Source organism: Cyprinus carpio, chromosome B18, assembly GCF_018340385.1.
Source record: "Cyprinus carpio isolate SPL01 chromosome B18, ASM1834038v1, whole genome shotgun sequence".
Classification (NCBI taxonomy): domain Eukaryota; kingdom Metazoa; phylum Chordata; class Actinopteri; order Cypriniformes; family Cyprinidae; genus Cyprinus; species Cyprinus carpio.
In genome coordinates, this window is record NC_056614.1 from 24,956,063 (window position 1) to 24,978,362 (window position 22,300).

Sequence of the window (22,300 nt, forward strand, 5' to 3'; positions counted from 1 at the left end):
TTATTGTTGCGATTATTTTATGATTATTTTAATTCCTTTTTATGTGAAGCACTTTGAATTACCGTTGTGTATGAAATGTTCTATATAAATAAACTTACCTTGCATATTTCCAGTTAATAATTTTTAATGCCAATTTTAGTGTTTCAACTAATATTTCACCAGTAAGTTGCCACGGCAATATTTCTATTTTTATCTAATATTTGTATTTTATTTTTTCAGCTTTATTTCACAAAAAAAAAAAAAAATTAATTTAAAAATATAATAATAATAATAATAATAATAATAGTTTTAATTTTAGTTCCATTTTAGTTTAATTTCAGGTGGTTTTCCATTTTACTGTCCAATATTTTTAGCTTTATTTTAAGTAAAAAAAATTTAAATGATTTTAGTTTAGCTGTGTTTTAGTTTTTATTCAACTTATTTCAATATAAAGTTTATAGTTTGTTTCAGATTTTTTCTGTTAACAAAAATGTTTTTAAATAGACTCAGTTTTAGTTGAGTTTAATTCCATTCATGTCAACATTTCAGTTTTATTTTTAAATTTAAGTCTTTCGCCTAATATTTATGATTTATTAATTTTGTCTTAGTTGAGTTTTAAATTTTATTCAACTTGTTTCAGTTAGTCACCAAGGAAAGTCATATTATTTTTCATCTATATTCAGTTCAATTTCAATTAACAAAAAAAGTTTTAATAGTTTTAGTTTCTTTGCCTAACAATATATATATATATATATATTATTTTGTTCAGTTTTATTTCAATTAACAAAAAAAGTTTTAATAGTTTTAGTTTCTTTGCCTAACATTTATAATTTATTTGTTTTAGCTTTATTTGAATAAACAAAATAGTTTTTAATAGTTTTAGTTTTATTCATTATTCAGCGTATTTCAGTCAGTCACAAAAGTAAATAAATATTTTTTCCTTTTAAATTTATTAAGCTTTATTTCAGTTAACAGAGAGTTGTGACAGTTTTAGTTTTAGTTTTATTATCGATAATAACAACTGAATGGAAAGCGTGAAGTGCATCGTTATATTTCTCATAATGCCTTCACGTCGACGCATGCTGAGTTCTCTTTCTGCATCTTTACATTTAAACGTTATTTTCCTCTATTCATTAAGATCTTGGCAGACAGGAGCGCGTGGTCTTGGCTGTGGCTCTGCGCCCGCGGCTCCTTCAGAGCTGCAATAAAATCAGATAAAGCTGCTGCTCAGGAAGGAAATTAAATCAGGTCTTTTTCATCAGCTTCCTCCGGTGTGAAGAGGAACATATTCTCCCTCATTACTCTTTCATGTCAGCCGGCGCTGGAATTAGACTCGGTGTGCATTTATCACCGTGTTTATCTGAACACTGACTCTCTGGAGCAGCGCTGATGTGCTTCAGTCATTGTTTCGTGTACAGTCTGCGTGTGGAGCTCCAGACGAGACGCAGATCATTCAAACTCTGTCATGATTGGCTGTTATTCTGGACGCCTCTCGAATGTGACCCTGGAACACAAAACCAGTCATAAGGGTCCGTTTTTGGCTGAATAAATAATCTCTCCATTGATGTGTGGTTTGTTAGGAGGACAATATTTGTCTGAGATACAACTATTTGAAAATCAGGAATCTGAGGGAGCAAAAAAATCAAAATATTGAGAAAATCATCTTTAAAGTTGTTCAAATGATGTTCTTAGACATGTATTTTACTAATCAAAAATTAAGTTTTGATATATTTACGGAAGGAAACGTACAAAACATCTTCAAGAAACATGATTTTTACTTAATATCCTAATGATTTTTGGCATAAAAGAGAAATGTATAATTGTGACCCATACAATGTATTGTTGTCTATTGATACAAATATACCTGTGCTACTGATGACTGCTTCTGTGCTGCAGGGACACATATATTCTTTCATTACTGGACAGTCACTGAATGAGTCTCTAGCACCGCAAGCTGTTCAAACTTTCACAAACATTTTAGTTCAAATTCTTTTTTGTGTAACATTTTATTTTGAAGTTGCTCACAACTGTCATCATGAGATTTGAAGGTGATTTTTGAAGCTCGTCTCTCTCTCTCTGTCTGGTGTGTGTTCAGGTTTCCCAAATTGGGGTTCATGAGGGAAGTTTTGTAAGTTGATGGAAAGCTCATTTTTAATTTAAAGTAAATTAATTCTAAAAAAATTTATTTATTTTATTTAATTTTATTTTATTTCATTTAATTTTATTTTATTTTTGTATATAACAGTCTTTGTAATGCCATTATATGAAGGTTTCCCAAACTGGGATTCGAGGGGAAACTACAAGAAGTTCATGAGTTAATGAATAGCTAATTTTTATTTTAGTAATTCAATCATGAAAACTGTTTTTATTTTTTTATGTATTTTTTTTATATTTTATTTTACTTTATTTTTATTTTATTCTATTTTATTCTATTTTATTCTATTTTATTTATTTATTTATGTATTTATTTATTTATTTATTTATATTTTATTTAGTTATTTTATTTATTTATTTTTATTTTATTTTATTTATTTTATTTATTTATTTATTTTATTTATTTATTTTATTTATTTATTTTATTTATTTATTTTATTTATTTTATTTTATTTTATTTTTTCAAACAAATAATTCAATAAATGCACCATACAAAACATTTTTTTATTTATTATTTTATTATATTACATTATATTATATTTTATTTTATTTTATTTTATAAAAATAATTAAATAAATTCACCATACAAAACATTATTTTATTTTATTTTATTTTATTTTTGGACAGTCTTTGTCCTGCCATTACATCAGGGTTTTTTCCCAAACTGGGGTTAGTGAGGGAATTGCTATTAAATCATAAAAATTAAAACAAATACCTTTTTTGTTGTTTTGTTTTTTTGGCTGCATGTCATTTACTGGCATCAGAGAACTGTGAACATGCGTGTGTGTTGTGAAATTATCAAAGTGTTAACTTTAAATTTCAAGGCAAATTTCAAGTAAATATTTGAGCTCAGAAGGAATCCGCTGATGAAAGAGTTTGTGAATGTGCATTACAGAATCGCTCACAGTTTTCTTTATGATTCTTGTTATTTGCAGCAGTTGTTGATGGCATTGTTCTGTGCTTGTTTCTCAGGATTCGTCAGCTTTGATAACCCGTCCAGCGCTCAGGCAGCCATTCAGGCCATGAACGGCTTTCAGATCGGCATGAAGAGGCTCAAAGTCCAGCTGAAGCGGCCCAAGGACGCCAACCGGCCGTACTGACTCTGATCGAGCGCTGCCGCCTTCACTCACAGGTCAGAGAGCGTGTCTGTTTCTGTCTCTCCTGCCTTCAGTTCTGTTCTGTGTGAAGCTTCAGAGAATCCTGTGCATGACTCTCTGTCAGGAGTTAACAGCTTTTAAACCATTTAATCCCACCACTCACAACAGTGACCGAAAAAAAGGTTTTGATTCATAAAGTTTTGAAAACCTTACTCACTGATGTTTTAGTGCGCTTCCTGCAAATATAGAAAAAATAAAGGGTCTCAATGAAATATGTGCAGTGTCACATGGTTAATGCAAATCGTTACATGATCAAAGCAGTTTACTTCCTGTTTGCATCTTGAGAAGATGATGCTGCATCAAAACATAAAGTATGTTAACATAAAGATTTTTGGTCCACATTGTCTTTAAGGTGTCTAGTATTTATATATGAATTCACAATTATTAAATATTTTTAAACATGTTACATATAATAAAAAAACAAATTAACGTATAAAAAACAAACAAATTATGCATACAATATAAATCCAGTGTAAAATTGCATTAAAATGTTGCAATGACAAAATATTGTACTAAATCAAAAGTTCGAATGTAACGAATAAGTTACAAATATTGTTGTAGCAGCACTGGTAGCACTAATGTAACAATTTTATGATACATGTTACAAAAAAGTAACAATTTTGAAATGCGTTGATGATTGTATTGATCTCAGGTTTTTTTATGCATAACAGTTTAAAATAGCTGTTTATGACTGCAGATGTTAATTCAGTACACACATTATCCCATGGGTCAAAAAAATAATAATTAAAAAATAAATAGAATTATTGATTACTTAAAAGGGTTACTAATGACATATCATTTGCATATTGTCATGTCTGGGAAAAAAATGGGATTAAAGGGGTTAAAACTAAAGTTTGCATTAATTTCATGAATTGATGATGAATTGCTGAAAAGTGTGTTAAAGTAAAGTGAACTTTAGCAGAAGAGAGATGCGTCATGAATAGTTCTTGATTTTCTCACATTCATGTCACTCCAGACTCGTATGACTTCTTTCTGAACAATATTCATACTGATCTTTTACATCCACATCTTTCAAGCTCTAAAAAGGACATAAAAGCATTTAAAAAGTATAGTTTGTAAGACTCTATTCCAATTATGTGATGTTCTGTCTCAGAGTTTTGTCTTATTTTTCAGTACTAATGTCTAAACATTCTTAAACTGAGATGCAAAATGCTATATTGTCTTAAAATTATGCTTAAAACAATGATAATATAAAAATCTCTGGCTGTGAGGTCAGAAAAATGTTGTCCCTTTGAAAGAAGTAAATAAATATATTTGTTCTTATCACTTAACTTGATTGTGAAGAATTTACCAGAAACCAAAACTTTCTATCTTACTTCATTTTGCATTTCAAGTGAATGTATCTTGATGTATTGTATTTATGGCAAGATATTTGTACTGGAAATAATAATTTTAAAAATTATTGAGAAAGAACACTTTTTTTCAGTGCTGAAGACTTTTTTATTTTATTTTATTTTATTTTATTTTATTTTATTTTATTTTATTTTATTTTATTTTATTTTATTTTATTTTATTTTATTTTATTTTATTGTTTTACCATAAATTTTAATTTATTATTGTTTCATTATTTTAATTTTTGGACATTATTTTATTTTATTTTATTATTGTTTTTCCCTATTAATCTTTTTTTTTTATTATTCCATTTTTTATATTTTTTCATTATTTTTTCAATTTTTCAATTTTTATTTTATCTAATTTATTTTATTTTATTTTATTTTATTTTATTATTGTTTCATTATTTTTATTTTTTGGCCATTATTTTATTTTTTTATTGTTCTTTCCTATTAATCTTTTTTTATTTTTTATTGTTCCATTTTTTTTTTATATTTTTTCATTTATTTTTTCAATTTTTCAATTTTTATTTTATCTAATTTGTTTTATTTTATTTTATTTCATTATTGTTTCATTATTTTTAGGCCATTATTTTATTTTATTATTGTTTTTCCCTATTAATCTTTTTTTTTTTTTTTTTTTTATTTTATTGTTCCATTTTTTTATATTTTTTCATAATTATTTTTTCCATTTTTCTATTTTTATTTTATCTATTTTATTTTATTATTTCATTTTATTTTTTGTAGTCTTTGTCATGCCATTATATCGTTTTTTTCCCCCAGTGGTCTCAAATTTTCCCCTCCACTGCATCTCTCACATCTCATTTATGCTTGTTTTACTCAGACCTTGCTGTGTTGCATTCAGGCGTTGCATGCATAAAACATATTTTTTGTGTTCCTTTGAAACTGTAAAGTCATACGGGTTTGGCGTGACATGAGGGTGAATGTGACGGATAAATAACGCACAAGAACTCATTCACCCGTTTGTCTTAAACTCATGAAGTCCTAATGTGCACATTTGTCTTAATGCTTTGCACATCTGTCCTGATTTATCCGCTGAATCTAAATTCCTAAAGCCATCTTCCTGTGAAGCTGACGAGACGAATGGCGTGATTCTTGTGTTTCTGTCAGGGCTCAGGTAGCTCAGGACGGGCCGCTCTGTCTCGTATGTTTGTCTCCATCAGGGACGCACTCGTGTCCAGCGCTGTAAGTCCAAACCCTGCTTGTTTCAGTGGATCTGGTCTCTTTGGGTTGCGTAGCTGGGTGATTTTGAAGGGTTGTGAACTTTAACCCCTTCATTGCTGTCGTACCGTGAGTTGTTGTGCTCTTCCTCGTTGAATGTGGTGGATATTTTGCTCTGTGTGGTTGATATTTCTCTCTCTTTCTCTCTGTTTGTTCTGGTGTGTGGTGTTGTGTGTTGGAGGTTTTGAAGGCTTGATCGTGTTGCTTCGTTTTTCTTTAAATTGCCGAAAGAAAGTATTGTTTATGAATGGAGTGAAGACCTTTCGCTTTTGTCATAATATGGCTTCATTAGGAGATCTTCTCTTAAAATCTCACTGAAAAACTAGTGTTTTTGTGTTGTTTTGAATTTCTTTGTCTTTTACCATACAAATATCTACACATATTTAAATCAAGATGTGTTTACCTAAAAAGCAAAATAAGTCATTTTGCAATTAAAAATTCTCAAAATTATGCAAGTTTCTACTTGTTTTATAATTATTTTATTTTTCATTATTTTATTTTTTTCATTTGTATTTAACTTTATTTTTTCTGTATTTTTATCCATTATTATTTTTCCATTTTTTTATTTTATTTTATTATTTTTTGTTTTTTTCACCCATTTATTTTCAATTTATTCATTTTTTGTAGTTATTTAATTTTTATTGACCAATTTATTATGTGAAAAATAATTGACCGATTTTTTTTCTTGTTATAAGCTTAAACTCACTTAATTTTGATGCATTTCTTATATTTTAAGTCATTTTGCTTAGAAAAATACAAAATATACAAAAAACTAAAATACTAAGAAAATGTTTTGCAGTGCAGTTTTGCTTGTAGATCCATCTCTGTTTATTACTAATGTTTACTAAGTCAGTGCATTCAACATAAAAAAAAAGGTGCATTAAATCTGATTGCTCTTAAAGCAATAAGTGATAATGCATGTATAGACTATTAGTTATTGGTTCTGGTTTGAAATGTAAATCTTAGTGTTTGCATTGGATGATTGAATTTCTTGTTGAAGCTTCATGTTGAAGATGCTTTAATCAACTCAGACACACTGTCTTTAAATATTCTATATATTCAGGTTTAGCTGATCACTTCATCTGTATATTAAACACCAGACCTGTTCTGATCATCTGTGATCGTGTTGCACAGTTACTGACAGGAAAATGACCTGGAAACGTTTCTTTAACATCATGTTGCTGCTTCTGTTGCTGGTTACTTTTTGCATAATATATTATCACAGCAAGATTTTTCTGTTGTGTTTCGAGGTTTAGATCTCGCTCAGATTCATCAGTGCAAGTTAGAAGACGCTGTCGGAGATCGCAGTAATGATGCTGCTGGTTGTTGATGGTCTTGTTTGTCTGCTGTGGTTCAGTTTCACACAGAACCCTAAAATCAAAAGAAACATATTCAAATATATGAATGGCGCTATGACTAGTACTGGAATTTTGTCATGTAGTTTTTCAGTCCCGCACTTTTATCAAGGCATATGAAATTCGTGCAGATTGAACATGGAATTTTGAGGTTAGTATAAAACAACCAAGGCATAGGTGCCATATGACAACAGGTGGCCGCTATGAGTATAATGATAATTGCCTTTAGATATCTTCAGGCCCGATCTTTCCAATATTTGAAAGTTGGTTGCAGATTGGACATTGAATGCTAAGTTAGTGCAAACAAGCCCATATCCTGTTGCAAGCAGGTTGGCGCTATGATTATAGTGGAATCATGACCTTCAGAGTGTTCAGGCCAAGGCTCTGTTGCGAAACATGTCTATTTTCCGGATCATTGAAATGTCTTATGCTTGATTTGCACATTTTTTCTATGACAATGGCGAGACATCAACACCATGTCACGGGCCATGGCACACCCTTTAATGAACCTCAAGTTGTTGTTTTTTTAACAGCGCAAAAGCTGCAATAATAAACTGACAATAAAATGTATACAATTGTCATAACATATCTAGGAGTAGTGTTACGGCGTGACCCCTGTAACTTCCTGTGCCGCAGGTGAACACTTAGGAATATCAGTTTATAGGCATATGTAGATATATTCAGTATCAGGAGTCTTCTCACATGTGAAGGTTTGGGAGGCAGATTGGACCGTATGTCTGAGTTCTAGCAAATTCTTTCTCATGGCGACACATCGAAATTGTAAGGCGCCACAGACACTCCTAACGAAACCTCAAGATCTTCGCAATTTACATCGTAACGGCCTTTAGAATACACAGTGCAAAGGTTTGGTGTTGATCTGAATAAATTTCTAGGTCAAGTCGGTAAAGTACAAACCCCATGAAAAATTGGCAAAAAAAAAAAGAAACGAACAAATTTTGCAGAGAAAAGAAAATTCAGTACTTAACTGACTTCATGTTGGGAGTCAAATTTGTCCAAAAACTTTTGTAGGTATTGGTGTGTTAACATGTGTGTACGCTTTTTGTCCATGTACGTGAAACGTCGTCGATGCGCATTCCGTGTGATAAGTGATCTGTGGCGAGCATCGAGGATTTGCCACACCCTGATGGTAATATGGCATTCGTATTGTCAGGCCCAGACTTTATCGAAAAATGTGAGTTTGGGCAAGTTATCGGAACATGTTATGCTTAAATACAATAACTGTATTCCCATGGACGGGGGACATCGAGCTTGTGACGGCGCCATGGACACGCCCTTTAAGGCCAACTCAATATCTTCACAATGTAACATGCACAGGCCTTTAGAATAGAGTGACCGAAAAAAAAATAGTTATGTCTAAAATTTCTCGGGGTTAGTAAGTTGATACAGTGTAAAAATTCACTTTCTGTTGCCATAGGTGGCGATATTGACTATAAATGACTATGGCAATCAAGGGTTCAGGTCAGGAGTCTTATCCAACATGGAAGTTTGGGCAGAGTGGACATTGTATGTTGAGTTATAGCAACGTCATTTTTCATGGCGAATCATCGAAATTCGTCAGGCCGCCCGGGACACGCCCTTCAACGAAACTCAGATCTTCGCAATTTAACATCGCAAAGGCCTTTAGATAGGCTACCAAATTGGTGTGATCTGACATAATCTCTAGGAGGAGTTCGTTAATATACAAGGCATGCCACTGCACCAAAAATGATGCAAAAATTGCTCATAAAATTAATTATAACGACCCGTGTTGGGTTCGGAATTGCTCCAATGAGTCTTAATTGTGTACTGATGCTGTACATACGGTGTTATTTTCGTGAATGTACCTGAAAACAGCGAGGGCGTTGATTTTTTACCGATAGGTGGCGCTGTCGAGCCATTGCTGCAACCCCGCTCATGAAACCTTTATATCAATGTTTTATATATTCACCAGGTCTGAGCTGGGGTATATTTTTCAGGAGTTGTCGAGCATGTGTAGGCGTCATAAAGCGTTCATTCCAGAGAAGGAGAAGAGGAAGAACGACGGAAGAAGAAGATCTGGCTAACATCAAAAACACGAAAAAAAAACAAAAGAAACATATAAAAATACATCAAAAATCTACAATCTTATCATTAAAATTATATACAGAAAAGGCTATTTTCGGATCATTGAAATGTTCTGCATTGATTTGCAATTTTTTCATGACAATTAGAAACACATTTCCTCCCAAATTTGCATAAAAAGTTGTTGTTTTTTTAATTACTGTGATGCAAATAAATAAATAAATAAATATAAATCAACAAAATATGTCTGACCCCTTAACTGAAAGTGACACATATTTCAAGTTATATATGTATATTCCAGTAAATCTTTTGTTATATTTATGTATTTTATAATGTATGTTATTTATATGTGCACAAAATAATCAATAAAAAAATACAAAAAAAAAAAAAAATAACAAAATTCAAAAATAAACATTAAAAAAATTAATAAAATAAGTTACAAATAAAAAAACAATGTCTTTATATTGATGGGTTGTTTAATTGTCATGACTGTTCAAAATAAAATTTACTAATCACACAAGAAAAATAATCAAAAACACGAAGAAAACCAAAAAAAAAAATTACATAAAAAATGTAAAAAATTGTCAAAAAAACATAAATTAAATTATTTTAATGACAATTTAGGTTATTTTCTAACTCAAATATATATATATATATAAATGCAAAAAAGTTCTCAGTATTATTTTGCATTATTTTAATGACAATTTAGATTATTTTCTACCTGTATTCATTTTTTGTTTATTGCTGTAATGCAAATATATATATATATATATATATATAGATAAGATATATATAGAGGATAGGATATATATATCTATATATATATGCATCTATATATAATTTATATAAAATAAAATAAATAAATGAACAAACAAGCAAAACATTAAATGGTCAAATATTTAAAAACTGCATTTTATGGTATTTATGCATTTCATGCAACATGTTAAATATTTATATGTACATTTGAGCATTTGTTGTACTGCTTGCATGCTGTTTTTTTAATGCATTTACCATAAAATCCTGTAATGCTTTAAAAGTCATGCAAATGGACAGTAATGCAAAAAATATGAATGATCATTAAAATAGACTTGATTTTTTTTTTAATGCATGATATAATTTCTTGCATCTGTGCTTTGATTTTTGGGCTGGAACACGAGCTATGAATGTTTTCATGGACACACGTCTGTAGACTAAATGATGAAGTGGATGTCTGTGTTTAGAGCTGCTCCAATCTCCAGCACTGTCTTCAACTTCGTCTCTCTTTCTCTCTGTCAGGATGAAGGACTACGACCCCTTATTTCCACAAGTGCAGTATGGAAAGACTTTTGCTCTGCTACATATCACGGGAGGCGAGCGGTCCCTGGGTTTTGCTGGAAAATCACTGAGAGCTGGGAAAACTGGAGGATTTTTTTCTGCCAACTTTCTTCTTTTTTCGCTTCGGCATTTGCAGGATGCTTTTTTTGCATTTTGCAGAGACCGACATTTTTGCTGCTGTTTTTATACAAAATAGATTTAAAAAAAAAAAAAAAACAACCTTTATGAACACATTATGCTCAAAGCATGCATAAACACACACACACACACACACACACACACACACACACATCTGCTGAGACCTTCAGAATATTCTCGCCTTTACATGCACACAAAACTCTGTTGAAATCCTCATGTAAATGTATTGATCTCCACACACACACACACACACACACACACACCAGCCTGCTGCCATTTTTGGTTTTCGTGCCTACACTGGTTTCGCGTGAACTGCGCTCTGGACGAGAATCCAGGAATATCTACATGCATCATTCCTTAGAAAATAGGGACCAAAGGACTACACGCTTTTTAAAAGATATAAATATATATATATATATTTAAAAAATCAAAAACTTGTAGCTGCAAGTATAACGATCACTAACGTTAACAGTAGAAGAGTGTAAATCTGTAGTGTGACGACGACAAAACCTTTGCTCTGGTAGCTGTTTCTTGTAGATTAGAAATGTAGAATATAGGAGTATATTTGCTCAGTTTTCATGTTTTTTATTTATTTTTATTAGCGAAGATAATACTTGAACTTGTACAGAAGGAAGGATGATGTATAGTAAACTTTCCGGCCGCTGGATCGTATCGTTCATCGTGTGCCGCTCTTTCTCCATTCCACCTTTCGAGGAAGAGACGAGCTGAACGCATCCCAGAAGCCTTCGTGTTCCTGCGACAATCCACAGTAAACGGACAGACGACCGGACGTGGCTTTGTGTCCTCGGAGCGAAAGATCAGACTTTAATGAGATGAAACGGAGGAGGACGAGGAGGTGGATAGCTAACCAAACAACCAAACGAACAACAGAATTAAACCCCGATGCACATCTATATCTCGCTGCACATCTATCAGACGTGATCTGTGCTCAGATCCAGTGTCAGAACTGATCATATCACTCACATTCACACAAACCGCAGTTACGCTCGAGTGGTACACTGCAAAAAAATTATTTTTGTCTTGTTTTCTAGTATTAACAACAAAAAATTACAAAATAAATAAGAAATTACAAATTGTTTTCAAAAAAAATCCAAATTTTCAAAAAATAAAAAAAAAAAAAAAAAAAAAAATTGTGATCCTTTTGCGTAAAACAAGCAAAAATACCTGCCAGTGGGGTAAGAAAAATTCATAATTCAAAGGCTGAACAAGATTATTTTTCTTGTCCCAATGGGAGATATTTTTGCTTGTTTTAAGCAAAAACTAACATAATTTTTCAGAAAATAAGACATAATATCTTAAGTCATTTTACTTGTCAGGTAAATGCATCTTGATTGAAGAATTCTTATTATTTTTGTATTGTTTTCTAGTATAAATATCTAAGAAAATAATTTTTTACAGTGTAACACTTTACTTGAAGCCTTTATGTGTAATGCTTTAATTATATAGATACGTACATGTATGTTATAAAATGATTTTCTTCCTTAGGATTTTTGTCTTGTTTTCTAGTTCATGAATCAGGATGCATTTACTTGACAAGTAAAACGCGATGACGTTTTCTGAAAATATTATCCACATTTTGTTAGTTTTTGCTTAAAACAAGTAAAAAATCTGCCAATGGGGCATGAAAAATAATCTTAATTCAAAGGCCCATTGCTTGATATTTTTGTTTAAGCAAAAACTAACAAAATTTGGATAATATTTTCAGAGGAAGAAAATCTTTTTTTATGTTGTTTATGTATTTTCATAAAATAGCAATGCATTATAATATTTACAGATTGCTTGTTGGATTTGAAAACAGTTGTTTGTCATGTTGCAATCTGTTGTACTATCTAAAGGAATAACAATAAATATTTAATAATATAACTACGCTTTTAAAAATAAATTCCACCTATTTCAACTTAAAAACTTAAGTTCAGTTTTTTTAGGTATTATCGCCTAACTTAAATTACATTAAAATGACCTTTAAAAAAGTTTAATTTAATATAACCTATTTAAAAAAAAATTGAAATGTGAAATTTGAAACTTTGAAATTTGATTTTGTAACTTATTTTGATGAGTTAATGTAAAAACATAAGTTGCCATGACTTGCTAATCATATCACTTTTATGAGATAATAGTATGCATTATAAGGTGCATTACAAGCCATAATTAATGCATTAAAATACTTTTATAATGCATAATACAGTATATAAAGGCTTCAGGTAAAGTGTTACCAATATATTAGTCAACATGAAACCTTCATTTGAAACCCCATTTACGTCTGTTTTGAAGTGGAAACTAATTTTATCTGCAAAGAACTGACTCTCTATGAAAACCAGAGGACTTGAGCTAAAAGAAGTGAAGTCGTTTAATTGAAAATGAGTCCAGAAACATGTAGTAATACAATAAAAAGGGTCTGTGTGGATTTCATGTTGACTTTAAAGGAGAATTCTGCGATTATTTGGATTGGATTGCATGTCTCTCATACCTAGATTTCACGCATCTGTTCTGGATGATCTTAATCTTAAAATCTGGACCAGAAATAATTGAGAAAACTACGGAAATACGGCATCCGTTTCACATGTTTTTGTGCTGTTTTCATTTCGTGACCAGGCCTTAAAAACAAGTATTCGCCTCAAGATTTGACCACCGGAGATTCATTGCCATCTTTGTAACAGATGTTCCTCTTCTGTGTGTACAGTAGATATTCAGAAATCAGAAATAGTGAGCGTCTCTCAATGGGCAGGTCTTTATCTGGTCATCGACTGCGTGCGAATCCGGGTCTCAAAGACCGAACCTGACCTCTAAACCTTCATGCCAGCATACGAGACGTTTCTCCTTTAAAAAGACGCTCCCTCCAGGATCCCAAAGGACCAAAACCATGCAATTCTGCCATGCTGCCTGCGCTTGAACGCTGCGGATGCACAGACACTGATGAGGTAACGGCCTGCCCATGTGTGCATCATCAAACGCTATTGTGAGAATATCTGTCTCCCTGCAATCATTTCACTGCATTATTCTGATTCGGATTGTTTTTTATTCACTCCATCCTGCGCTGATGAAGCCACTTGCTCGAAAACGTTTCTTAATCATAACAATTTGCACTAGTTATATTTAAAAACCTGCTGATGTGTTTCATACGAGGGTCTTTCTATCTGCATCATCATTTAGTATGAATATATCTGACACATTCATGAACCTGAAGCCAAACCTTCAGATTAGAGGTTTAAGAAGTGCCAGTGTTATTTTACCATTTGACAATATTTTTAATTAGATTTTTATATGTTGTTTTCCATTTAAATTAAGATTTTTGTTGTTCTTGTCATTTTTATTAGTTGTTTTTTTGTCTATACATATTCTATTCATTTAGTCTTAGTTCTAGTTTTAGTTTTACTGCAAAAAGAAAAAACTTTGCTTACTGACTTTTGTCTTGTTTTTAGTACAAATATCAGTTTATATAAGTTTAAAAATTTTAAAAAATAACTACATTTATTTGCTTTATTTTTTAGTTAACATGAATTTTTTATAGTTGTAGTTTCACTCAGTAATAACCCTGAGAAGTGCCAAATGAAATTTCTCCAGTGTTTCACTTTTGCATCCATTCTTATGTTAATTTTTATTCATATATTCAAAGTTTTTATTTTGATAAAACACCTACTTGTATTCGAAAAACAGACACAGCAGCAAAGCACACGGATGATTCTGAAGCACTGAAATTGTTTGCTAAAGCACAGTATTTTGCAGTACATTTCATCCATTGTACTGTCTAGTTTCGCGCTTTTTGCAGTGAATGTAGGTGTGAAGAACACAAAACGAGCTCCAGTTCCTTGTGTTTCTGTTTCTTTGTCCATTCATTTGCATTCGAGCTCGACTCTGTTCACAGGCGGATCCGTGTTGCTCTGGCATTCGTTAAGTTGCCGTTCGGGGTTCATTAAGAGGCCACAGGAGTGAAGAGCGGATGCCCTCGGGCTCGACTCTCCCTGAAAATAGCTGTGATTGTCAAGAGAAGGAAGTCAAATGTAATTGACGACAAGTCAAGAAATAATGAAAGGAACCATTTTAGACAGGCGAAAAAATGAATGCTCCTAGTTTAATAGTTTTTTTTTTTTTTTTTTTGTGGATGGGATGAGGTGTCGCTTAATGGCAAGCGGAAACGAGATGTAGAGAGCATTGGAAACACATGCAGGTGCAAAACCTGAAAGGCCACAGATCTTTTTTAACTCTCAGGGCATCAGACTCAATGATGTCATGGTTTGTGGATCCTCTTGGGCACCTGAAATGTGGACCGAGCCTTTAAGACGCGACAGAAACTGCTTCGTCACGGCGCTAAACGCAGCTGAGCATGGTTTGATCTTCTTCCAGAAGCCTAGAGGAAGATAAAAGCAGCCAGAAAATGTGCAATCATGTCTGATAAAGCTACGATTCAAAGCAAAGCAAAGCAAAAAAGGCAATTGTTTTTTTATTCTGTCATGTTTTAAAAACAAGATAGCTAGCGAACACTAGAGACTTCGCTCCGTTAGTTTAGCTTCGTCCAGCGTGTTGTTAATATAATCAGAATAGATCGTAGCACAGGGTGGAGGGGCGGGGCTAGGGTGGAAGTGGGCGTGGCATCTGGGTGGGGGCGGGGTTTGGGTAGCTTTTGACTTTGCTCCCTGGTCATTTTGACTGATTTTTCTGTATCTATTCCAGGTTCAGTACTGAGCGAATCTAGTTCGTTTTTACGCTTTTCTACCCTTCTGTGAGTTCTGTTGACGTTTACATGAGCACATTCAGAGATTGTGGGCGTGTGAATGAATAGCAGCGAGTTTGGTCCACTAGGAGGTCAAGGGTACAGGGAACGAGCTGTTCGACACACGTATTTTTAGAATTATGGCGATTTTTTTGGCATTATTTTCATGAAAGTTAAATACATTTATTTCCCAAATTCTAATAACTGCAATGCAAAAACTCTGATTCTCAAACCGTGATGTGAAAACAATAATTATATATTATTGAAATCATGTATTTTTGACATCATGCTAAAAATTGAGTGAAATTCATATGATTTTGGACTTAATACCTCATGTTTCCTGTATTATTATTTGTACCTGATTAGCATAAACTATTATTTATTGTTCATAAAAAGTACGTTTTTTTTTCCGTATAGGAATATTTGTGTGTTGCCATACATTTTATAAATGATTAAATTCAGTCATTTTATTACTACATCAATATAGACAATAGAACAAGAGGGGAAAAATACAATTAATATATTCACTGAGTTTAAGAGACAAAAGCTATCAAAGTATTTATGAGGAGTACTGTAGAAAAAAATATTACTTGTGTATCTGAAGCACTAATATTACAGTGACTTTTATATTCACGTTGGCAAATGCAAATTTTCTTTGATTTATTTATTTATTTATTTTTTACGTTAAAGCTGAGGGTTTCTGAATCAGTGTTACTGGGTTTTGATTGGAATGCCATGTGATGACATCACTTCCTCCCTAGAATGTTACAAGATTTTAAGAGTTTTGTAGTCTGAATGCAAGCACCATTTCTCAACTGTGTACATTAGAGAATGATGTTTGAGACTCATGATTTACTTCATTTACTTCAATGTTCTTAATTCTGTAAACACCTGCTGGTTTCGAAAGATTTGTTTCTTCTTCATGATTTTTTTTTTAAACCAGATATTTACCTTGAAACTGTATTCTCATTATTGTATGTCTTATTTTTTTGATTATTTAAAATGAACTGTGAGGAGGTTTTTAAATATATGCTGGTCCTCTGGCAATGAATGAAGCTTCAAAATATCTCTAGATATGGAAGAATGTTTCTGTCACGGAATAAAAAATAATTTAATTTTGACTTTATCTCACATTTCAGACTTTTTTTCTCACAATTCAGAGTTTATATCTTGCAGTTCTGAAATAAGTCAGAATTATGAGATATAAACACAATGAGAAAAAAATCAGAATTATGAGATATAAACTCACAATTACAGGAAAATTTTCAGAATTATGAGACATAAACTCACAATTACAGGGGGAAAAATCAGAATTATGAGATATAAACTCACAATTACAGGAAAAAATTCAGAATTATGAGATATAAACTCACAACTACAGGAAAATTTTCAGAATTATGAGACATAAACTCACAATTACAGGGGGGAAAATCAGAATTATGAGATATAAACTCACAATTACAGGAAAAAATTAAGAATTATGAGATATAAACTCACAATTACAGGAAAAAAATCTGAATTATGTAATATAAACTCACAATTACAGGAAAAAGTCAGAATTATGAGATATACTGTAAACTCACAATTACAGGGAAAAAAATCAGAATTATGATATATAAACACAATTACGGGGGGATCAGAATTATGAGATATAAACACAATTACAGGAAAAAAATTTGAATTATGAAATATAAACTCACAATTACAGGAAAAAAATCTGAATTATGAAATATAAATGCACAATTACAGGAAAAAGTCAGAATTATGAGATATAAACTCACAATTACAGGAAAAAAGTCAGAATTATGAGAAACTCAAAATTACAAGACGAAAGTCAGAATTATGAGATATAAACACAATTACAGAAAAAAATCTGAATTATGAGATATAAACTCACAATTACAGGAAAAAAATCTGAATTATGAGATATAAACTCACAATTACAGGAAAAAAATCTGAATTATGAAATATAAACTCACAATTACAGGAAAAAGTCAGAATTATGAAATATAAACTCACAATTACAGGAAAAAGTCAGAATTATGAGATATAAACACAATTACAGGGAAAAAAATCAGAATTATGAGATATAAACAATTACAGGAAAAAAATCAGAATTATGATATATAAACTCACAATTACAGGAAAAAAATCAGAATTTTGAGATGTAAAAACAATTACAGGGGGGAAAAAATCAGAATTATGAGATATAAACTCACAATTACAGGAAAAAAAATCAGAATTATGAGATATAAACACAATTACAGGGAAAACATTTTGAATTATGAAATATAAACACAATTACAGGGGAAAAAATCAGAATTATGAAATATAAACTCACAATTACAGGAAAAAGTCAGAATTATGAGATATAAACAATTACAGGGAAAAAAAATCACAATTATGAGATACAAACTCACAATTACAGGTAAAAAAAAATCTGAATTATGAGATATAAACTCACAAGTACAGAAAAAAGTCAGAATTACGAGAAACACAATTACAAGACGAAAGTCAGAATAATGAGATATAAACTCACAATTACAGGAAAAAAGTCAGAACTATGAGATAAACTCAATATTTCAAGACAAAAGTCAGAACTATGAGATATAAACACAATTACGGGGGCAGAATTCTGAGGAAAAAAAGGCAGATTTGTGAGATTTAAAGTCATAATTTTGAGAAGTTAACTCAGAATTTTAAGAAAAAAGGCAGAAATGTGAGATAAAAACTCATAATTGTGAGATAAAAAGTCACAATTATGAATTTCATATTTTTATTCCTTGGTGGAATTGGGCTTCCATACAAAGAATATTAATGAGGGATCATTTCAATGTGATAATTATCTTAAAAGAACAGTTCAGCCAAAAATGACACAACTGGAAAAATAATCTTCATACCTTTTGTGTTCAAAAAAGAAAGACTGTAATACAGGTTTGAGAGTGAGAAAATAATGACATTTTTGGGTTGAATTATTCCTTTGAGTTGTTATTGAATGAGCATGAATGAAGTGTGAAGATGCTCAAGTCTCTCGTTTTCTGTCTAAAGCTGTTTGGACCAAACTGACACGAGGAGCTGGACACAAATGTTTTTTCCCAATGATTCCACAGCGAGACTTTTCCAGCAGAGAGACCACGTCATTCACAGCTTCTTTTTGAAATTCTCTTATGCTTTTCTAATCTTTCGTTCAATGCATCGGTCGATTCATGTACACAAAAACCTCTGTTGAGTTGCAACGAAATCTCTTTCGACTCTTTGAAAGAAACACGTTTACTTGAAGAGACACAAGCCTTTTGCTCATGCTGTTCTGTTTGAATCTGAGCTGTAAGATAGTCTGGGTTTCCCTCCCTGCTCATGATCTCTGTAGCTCTAGACGGTGATATTCTGCTTAGACTCTAAATAAAGCACAGTCCTGTAGACCAGCTCGCCTCCGCTTCATTCTCCTCACAGTCTCTATGAGTCCAACAGAAGAGATTTGATTCTCTTTGAGTCGAACAGAAGATGCATTAGCAGAGCGTGTGGCTGTATTAATTGAGATAATGGTGTTAAGCACATCTGAATAGCAAATCGGATGACAGGGTTGCTAGCAAATCATTTAAAAAAGGCAAATAATGAATGATTAATGGAATGTGGGGGGTGAATTAATTAAAATAAAATGTTTTTTTCTTGTATCAGAAAACGCTCTCAGCAGCATTTGAACAGGAGCTATATGCATGTATTAATGTTTCATAATGCAAAGCAGGTTCTCACGTGTTTAACATTATAATAATCAGATACAGCAGGTCTGGATCACATTCAGAATAGTGATTCACGTAATAAGAACCACACAGACACATTCAGTCAAGCTGTATAATGACCTCTGTTCTCAGGAGAGTTTTTATGTCAGCTCGGGGCATGTTGTCACATGTATTACAATTTAATACAAAAAAATGTAAGTTTCTGTTTACAGTTTACATCATATACATTAGTGAGACAGCATGTCCCGATATTTGAATTTTAATGAAATATTCCCTATTTGTATAATGTGGATTTTTTTTTTTTTTTTTTTTTTTTTTTTTCACTGATTGGCAAAATTGTAGACGAACATTAGAAATGAGAAAAGTTAACATTTATTGCAGTTTCAAGAAAAAAAAGACAAAAAAAAAAAAATTTATAAAATGTGTTGTATACACTGCATTCCAAATTATTATGCAAGTGACATATTAATAGGATTTCGGTACAATAAAGACTCAGATTTTTGTTTGTGTTGTTTTTCACATCTTTTTAGATAAATGGTATCAATCTCAGACAGGTTTGGTCAATAGTTTGCCAGGTTTTCTTAAGTAAATGGAAACCCTACTTAAAGAGGTTGTTCCACATTATTAAACAAGTCACAGTTCTCATGAAATATGGTGAGGAAGAAAGATCTTTCTGAAGATGAAAAGTATGAAACAATGCAATGTCTTGCAAAAGGCATCAAAACAAGCAATATTTCGTGAAAAGCTAATAGATAAGGATTTATTAAGGGAAGTTTCTGTCAAACAAATGAACTGTATTGTAATACCAGCTGTGCAGCAGACAGGTGTTTGGAGCTCCTGGAGTCTCAAGATCCTCTCCATGCAGACTGACAGTTGTGTGTGAAGCTGCGTTTCAGTCAAACCTCACAAAGAGAAACCTGCACAGTGGCTGTAGAAACACATTTTCAAACTGTTTCGCACCATGGTATTTATGCAGCATGGGATAGTGTGTTATCCTGCATGAAAATCCTTTTATTTCCGAAAGGACTATTCTTCATTTTATACCACAGCAGAAAATGGTCAGTTATGAACTCCACATACCTTGCAGAAGTTATTTTGACACACTAAAATGACCTTACATCTCACTTCCCACTATTCCAACCCAAATCATCACCCACCGCCTCCTCGCTGATGTTCCAGTCTCATTGGAATAGGATGACCATTCATCAACTATCAGAAATCCATTTATTTGGACCATCCATTGTACTGCAGCATTCGTAAGTGAATAGAACTATTTAAAAACACTGTTTAGGTTTCTCTTTGTGAGGTTTGGTCATCAGTGACTGAAACGCAGCTTCACACACAACTGTGAGTCTGCATGGAGAGGATCTTGAGACTCCAGGAGCTTCAAACACCTGTCTGCTGCACAGCTGGTATTACAATACAGTTCATTTGTTTGACAGAAACTTCCCTTAATAAATCTTTATCTGACCAAGATCTTCTATGCTCTAAGTCACTCACAAATCTTTTTACAGTTCAATAATTTCTATTTGCTTATTGTGAAATATTGTTTGTTTTGATGCCTTCTGCAAGACATTGCATTGTTTCATACTTTTCAAACCTGTCTGAGATTGATACCATTTATCTAAAAAGATGTGAAAAACAACACAAACAAAAATCTGAGTCTTTATTGTACCGAAATCCTATTGATATGTCACTTGCATAATAATTTGGAACGCATTGTAGTTTTATATAAAACACACACACAAACGCACAACATTTGCATACAATTTAAATATAATTTTATTTTTTTAATGTTCTGACCAAATTATAGTCAGATGAACATTAGGAAAAATTAAAAATGGGCATTTAATGAAAAAAGAAAAGAAAAAAAAACTGAAATCTATTATATCTGTTTTGTAGAAATAATTATATGTAAAATAAATAAAGTAAAATAAATCATTAATTAAATTTTATTACAGTTTTTCTGAATTGCTAAAACACATTTATGGAAACTATCACTCATTTTCTTAAAACATTAAACAACTAAATCCACAGAACCCCTGACTCTTCTGGCAAAATCAAACAATCGCTTCAAAACCATTTCACTCCAGTCAAAATCAAAGCTTTCAAAACATACACATATTAGTCAATACTATACACGCTACAGATCATTCATTAGACACTACATCAAGAAATGGAGAACACAGAGTCCAGTGCATGTGGTTACAAAAAAAATGTTTATTGTATATAGTAAATATTTAGACATAAAACACATGCACACACACACACACACAAAACTAATCACACCTAAGTTTGGTGAATATACCTAAATAAATAAATAAATAAAATATTATTCTCAAAAAAGAAAAGAAAAAAAAACACACACATGTATATATCTATATCTATGTACAGGTGTGTGTGTGTGTGTGTGTGTGTGTGTGTGTGTGTGTGTGTGTGTGTGTGTGTGTCACTCTTTCCTAGTCTCACAGGTTTAGTTCAGTCAAAATGAATATTCTGTCATCATTCATCACCCTCAAAATGAATGTGGAGCAGATCTGAAAATGAGTTCATATTGAGATCTCTGACTTATGATCGCAGAATTTGGTGTCTTGATAAATTGAGCAGTTTGTGTTTGTGTTTATTCATTTAGCCTATTTAATCAGGGACAATATAATTTAATTATATCATGTCAATGTACACTACCTGAAGTCTCTTCTGTTCACCAAGGCTGCATTTATTTGATCAAAAATAGTAAAAACTCTTAAATATTATTACAATCTAAAATAGCTGTTTTTATTTGATTCTGTTCAAATGTAATTGATTGCTGTGATCAAAACTTTCTATTCATCTGTGAATCCTGAAAGATAAAATGTATCACAGCTTCCACAAAAATATTGTGCAGCACAACTGTTTTCAACATTGATAATAATCAGAATTGTTTCTTGAGCAGCAAATCATCATATTAGAATGATTTCTGAAGATCATGTGACACTGAAGACTGGAGTAATGATGCTGAAAATACAGCTGCGCATCACAGAAAAAAATTATATTTTAACAGATATTCAGATAGAAAACAACTGTTTTACATTATAATATTTTT

General features: G+C 31.8%; 1 protein-coding gene across 5 annotated transcripts in view; it reads left to right on the forward strand.

Annotated features, from left to right (window-relative positions):
* Positions 1-10,805, forward strand: part of LOC109060092 (CUGBP Elav-like family member 4) — an 88,958-nt gene extending 78,153 nt beyond the window's left edge. For all 5 annotated transcript variants that reach the window (XM_042744552.1, XM_042744553.1, XM_042744556.1 and 2 more), the window contains exons 12-13: positions 3,106-3,265; positions 10,576-10,805. In XM_042744552.1, coding sequence (XP_042600486.1) covers positions 3,106-3,233 — 128 coding nt within the window. In that variant the 3' untranslated portion in view covers positions 3,234-3,265; positions 10,576-10,805. The remainder of the gene's footprint in view (positions 1-3,105; positions 3,266-10,575) is intronic.
* Positions 10,806-22,300: the final 11,495 nt, after the last annotated feature.